The sequence below is a fragment of the Sinocyclocheilus anshuiensis genome, unplaced genomic scaffold (assembly GCF_001515605.1).
Source record: "Sinocyclocheilus anshuiensis isolate Anshui unplaced genomic scaffold, SAMN03320099.WGS_v1.1 scaffold454, whole genome shotgun sequence".
Lineage (NCBI taxonomy): Eukaryota > Metazoa > Chordata > Actinopteri > Cypriniformes > Cyprinidae > Sinocyclocheilus > Sinocyclocheilus anshuiensis.
This window is the reverse complement of record NW_015548217.1, coordinates 3,805,889-3,811,655: the sequence shown is the minus strand read 5'-3', so window position 1 is coordinate 3,811,655 and position 5,767 is coordinate 3,805,889. Positions and strand designations below refer to the sequence as shown.

Here is a 5,767-nt window from a genome sequence, read left to right as displayed (position 1 = left end):
ATTCCTGTCCCTCCATCCCCACCAGACCCTCCCCATCCAACCCCTCCACCTACTCCTCCTCTCCCACCTCCCTTATCATCAACCTTTTCCCGTTCCATACCTCCTACTCCATTTGTCCTTCCTCCTCTTCCCTCAGTCACATTCCTTCGACCGGTGTCCTTGCGGCCCACACCACCTCCACAACCGCATGAGCCTGAGCCTCCCAAGAGGGAACTCAAAGGGATCCTTAAGAACATCCAGAACATAGCTGACATAGAGAAATCCATTGCCAACATGTACAGTCAAATAGATAAAAAGCAGCGCCCACCAAATATTCTCCCCAAACCACAAGTGTCTGTCGAACCAGAGGCTGGTGTGTCAGAGGCGGAGCCTGTACAAGAAATACCAGCACCAGAGCCCAATCCAAACATGAACTCACTAGTAGAGGAGCTGGAGAAACGCTTTCCTTCTCAGTCCACTATCATGTGACACTCTCTGTCCATGTTGCTATTACTGTCTTAGAAGCTGTTCACACAGGATGCATTCTAGCATTACAGAATTTTGCTAGAGTGCAGCAGAACCATAGACTGTAAAAAAAGATAGACCGTGCACCTCCACTCTCTTCCATTGAAGAAAAGTAAAGCCGCCAATGTCCTAATAGGGCGCGAACATATTGCGCTGATTTGGGACCAGAGACTGCGCAGTAGTGAACTCGGGACCCGAGTCTGCGCAGTAGTGAGCGAAGTGGAGCTGCATCCCGCCCACACACCCGCAGGGTCGATCCCAAGCACATGCCCCTGACCCTTTTTTAATTAGCCTGACTGCTCAAATTTGTGTCTGCTGATTGCCGTACAAGAGGCTTGTGCTAAAATAAGGTAAATACAACTAGTTTGTGCCTCAGTTCGCTCAGAGAAGCTGTCAATCTCAGCTGTCAATCATGATGTCACACTCCCTTTTTGTATAGCATCACATAACTAACTAAAACCAAACTTATTTAAAAAACGAACTCTTGAACTTACATCAGCGTGATAAAAACTACATAAAATGACAAAAACCATCTTTGGGAAAAAATTATTTGAAATTAAATTTAATTATTTAGTGTCTCACGTCCCATTAGATTACATGGAGAGGGCGGGGTTTATGACCTATACAGGACCAGCCACCTGGGGGCGATCAAAACACTTCGGCTTCACTTTTTGCGGCACACTTAAGCAGAAATGACAATAGACAAGGCATTCCTGTAGCTCAAACAGTAGAGTATGGTGCCAGTGGCACCAGCACAAGAATGTGTCCTGTGTGAACGGCCCCTTAGACTATCACTATGTTCTTGTCATCTTTTTGTCTTATCATTGTGTTTCATCTTACTGTATAACAAAATCAAATGTTTGTGCTTTTACAGTTTTTGTATTTTTAATAAGTTTTGCAAGAGTGTTTTATTATTTAGTTGAGTTAAACCTTCATACAGGCATTTTAATGTTTTAGCACACAAAACACTTTTACTTATAGAAATTCTCCTATTCATATGCCCTAACGTCGGGCTATATGTTACTGTCACTGGATGGGATAAATGTCCTCTATAAAGCTTTTTTCTGAGGTACACTGCATGCACTCACCTCTCATTTCTCTTTCTTTCTTTTTTCTCACGTTTTCTCTTGTTAATTGTATTAGTACAGCCTTGACGCCACATTTACACTGTCTACCAGTTTTGAGCAATATTTGGCACAGGATATTCATATAAGCACAGTCGTTTGTGAATGTAAACAGATTGAATTTAAAAGGATGCGTGTAAAAATATCAGATCTGTGCATTAGGCCTCAAAGTGTGAGCCTGTGTGACACTACATGCATCAAGAGTGCCATGTAGCTCAGATAGTCAAACCATTGCTTTGATTTTACATGAAAGAGGATTGTGAGGAAATACTTGTATTTTCAATGCAAAAGTAGCAAAACACTGCACTTCAAAAAGTGTCAGTCTTCATTGTATAAAGACTGTATCACTATGATCAATTTATTTTTAAAGGGTTAGTTCACCCAAAAATTCAAATTCTGTCATTAATTACTCACTCTCGTGTTGTTCGACGCGACCTTCGTTCATCTTCGGAACACTGACCCTCCCATAGACAGCAAGGTAACTACCACGTTCAAGGTCCAGAAAAGTACCAAGATGATCGACAAAGGACTCCCTGTGACATCAGTGGTTCAACTGTAAAGTTACGAAGCTACGAGAATACGTTTTGTTGTGAGTAATTAATGACAGAATTTTCATTTTTGGGTGAACTAACCCTTTAAGTACAGCGGTTATAGTACATTGTGTCTCTCTCAGTGCAAGCACTCGCTGCAAACTGTTTGTGCTAGATGTGCAAATTGCCTTTGTTAGAAAGGACTAGAAAAGCACTGAAGAGAAACAAGTTTGTTGTAATGTTAAATGGCTCTATGGTACGTGACTGTGCACACTTTAGGAGGTTTGAGAGGCAACTGAGTCGTCAAGTTGCTTGTAATTATTGGATAAATCAATTTAGTGCGAGCGTGTTTGTGTGTGAGAGAGAGAGCTTTTCTGATTGGTGATATGTCCTCCATTTACTTATTTAAACAGAAACGTGCTGCATTCGATTCAGCAAATTTCCTCCTAATCCCGGCTTTAATTGTTATGATACTTATGGATGGATTCTGCACCATTACATCCGATTATTGTCGACTTGCAGCAGTAGACAACTATACCATATTGTTTTTGTCCTTGTGCTGTAGCACATTCAAAAGTGTCTCAGTTGTTTTAAAGTAGTTTTAAACCTCTTACCCTATTAAATGTCTGCTATAAATTCAGACCCTTAATATAGGTTCCATTCAAACTTTTTGTAGATCACCTCAATGTTATGTGTGCTATGTATTTTTGATTTTGTTTTTATATGAAAGAAATTTAAGAGTGAAGACAGAAAAATCTCTCATTGATTTACAATTAATGTGCAGGATTCAAAAACCATCATCAATATTTGCCTTTTGAATTCCGATTTGGTCTTCACACTAAATGTTGTAATTTTTCTTTTCTTTCTAATATGTATTAAACCATTTAGAACTTATTTTGTGATGGTGATGATTTACTAAAACTTGTAAATACCTAAACGTTTTTACTTTACTATCATTCAAGCACTGTTGTTTCTTTCAAATTTTCTTTGCAGATAACTCCCATCATGCCATACTTTCCCATTTTATACCATGATTTGTTTTTCTAATCTGTAGTGCCATGTTCCATTAGGACTAGCAGTGCCATCATGACATATTAACAGTGTTAGGGAACAAACAAACAAACAAACATCTTTATGGCAATCAGAGGGAGGAGGGAAGCTCTCTGTGCGTTAAAATTAGCACAGTCAAACCAGATTCATCTGTCACTAATAATGTCTGTTTAGTCAACATTTCAAACACTGGCAAAGCAGATGGCAAAAGCCAAACAGCAGTGCAGAAAAGAATGCATGTCTAAAATTAGTGCTGTCAACAAATTAATTCAGTGTGTTTAATTACAAAAGAATAATGTGATAACACGTTTAATCACATATTGATGTATGTGATTATATGTAACTAATCTGCGTATTGTAATCTGCATAAGTGATTTTTTTTTGTGCAGCCCTTTTAAAATACTTTCTAACATTTTAACTACTTATAGTAAATATGAATACATTATGTATAGTTATTAAAAAAACAGTTTCTATATTCTAAATATGAATTTTTGAAGGGCCTCTTGACATATTAGTGATGTTTATCCTGTTATGTAGTTTATGATTCATATTCAAAATCTTTTTAAAATGATTTACTGTATATTTGCGTGATGCTGAAAACAACGCCTTCGTAATACCTTTCTCTATATGCCGTCACTGGTGGTACTGGCTCCCATTACTTTTAATTAAAATAAACTCCACATAGAATAGAACGTGCCAGCTAATGCTAAATTATTTTTAATCTTTTAATTATTTTGTGTGACCTTGAAGGAATTGAGAAAGATGATCGGATAATTAATATAGCATAGCAGGTTTAATTTAGCTTTGGTAAGTTTCCTTTTTGAAAAAAGATGGAAATGCAGTTGTACCTTGACCTTGTTATAACTATATAACATAATTAGTATGTAATGATATACTTAAATTATAATTACATATCATGTAATATATCATATGTCATTCAAGGACTGACACATCATTACACCTGCAAACACACTCACATAGAGAGAGAAAAGTCAACAAAACAAAAGTCCCTTGAAAGTCGCATATTATCGTTAAGAGATAAATCTTCATTTGAATCCCTCATTATGCCCACATCAGGGAAGAATTGCTGTAATTTGCTCTTGCTGATCTGCTGCCTGAAGATAATTTTAATTTGCTACGCTTTCAGTGAAATGGTCCTGCCACAGGAAATGCTGGCCCGTCTCCATCTAAACCCTATGTACCCCTAACACACACCTGATAAAGTGTAATCAAATGTTTTTTTTTTTTAGGTTGTCTTTGCGTGCCAAGCATTGTCACACATGATAATGTCTAATGTCATTAAAGGCTTGAGGGTGTTAACATTCATCGAAGTGATAAACAAACAGTGTGCCACTTGTCCTTGCAGCAAACCAGTGTCTAGATTTTCTCCTCTATGGGCATGTCATTGTCTTATTGTCTGCTTTGAATCAGTGGTGTTAACACAGATTCATTATGCGATGAGGCCTGTGAGCGTCATTGCCATTTAGTGCCCACCACTGACCCCTAGAGTAACGTCCCCTAAACACAAATCCCATAATTAATAATAATACTCACTACCCAATATGCAGATTAGTTTGTTTCTTCATTGGAACCAATTTGGAGAAATGTAGCTTTACACCAGTGCTTACTAGTGGATCATCTGCAGTGAATGGGTGCTGTCAGAATGAGAGTCCAAACAGCTGACAAAAACATCATGGTGCAAATCCATCAAACAAATCCATAAAGACATTTTTATCCAAAATATTCCTTTTTTCTTTTGTCATCTCATCTGAATCAGGAGAGAAATATGCAAAGATCAAGCACCGTTTAAAAGCAAAAAGAGTCCAAAACTGTTCTAAACAAATATATCTTGTGGATTATTGTGATGTTTTTATCAGCTGTCGGCACCCATTCACTGCAGAGAATCCACTGGTGAGCAAGTTTTCAGGTGAAATACTCACCGGAAGTTTTGTTTCAGACTACTGTATAACTGCATATTTATCCACACTTACGCGCTCCGTTCTTCACAGTTCTACATAATTTATCAGAGTTTGAGGCAACCTTGCAAAAACTTAACGGACATTGTCCTTGAAACCTCATCTCAAGGAAACGCTGTCTCATCTTATGCATTAAATCTGCTAAACATTTAAAGACTTTGTCACATCTGACAGTCCAGTTTGAGATAAAGAATTAAAACACTTTCTAGATATGAAATATCAAGGTTTTATCATAATAATCTTACTGAATTTATTTCCATACTGTTATCTCCTCACAGGAGAGGCTACGGGCATCAGGAGGTATGCATTTTTATTCTTTGGAATTGCATTGTTCGAATGATGTCTCATCTTGAGACAGTTTTATTGGCAATCATTTTTATCATTTTTATCAGATGATGCTATTTGATAGGGACAGTGATGACAGAAGAAATGAGTATTTGTCAAGATCTCATCTGTAAAATTGCTGAAGGCTAGATCTGTCAATTTGGAGTTTGACTTGCTGATAACATTTCTCATATATATATATATATATATATATAAAAAGGGTAGTTAAATTATTCACAGAGATACAGCATATTTACAT

At 37.4% G+C, this 5,767-nt stretch overlaps 1 protein-coding gene across 1 annotated transcript in view; it reads left to right on the top strand.

Annotated features, from left to right (window-relative positions):
- Positions 1-5,767, top strand: part of LOC107654051 (protocadherin-15-like) — a 224,722-nt gene that overhangs the window by 212,353 nt on the left and 6,602 nt on the right. Inside the window, exon 36 of the mRNA XM_016440948.1 lies at positions 5,463-5,484. Within this exon, the coding sequence (XP_016296434.1) occupies positions 5,463-5,484 (22 nt within the window). The remainder of the gene's footprint in view (positions 1-5,462; positions 5,485-5,767) is intronic.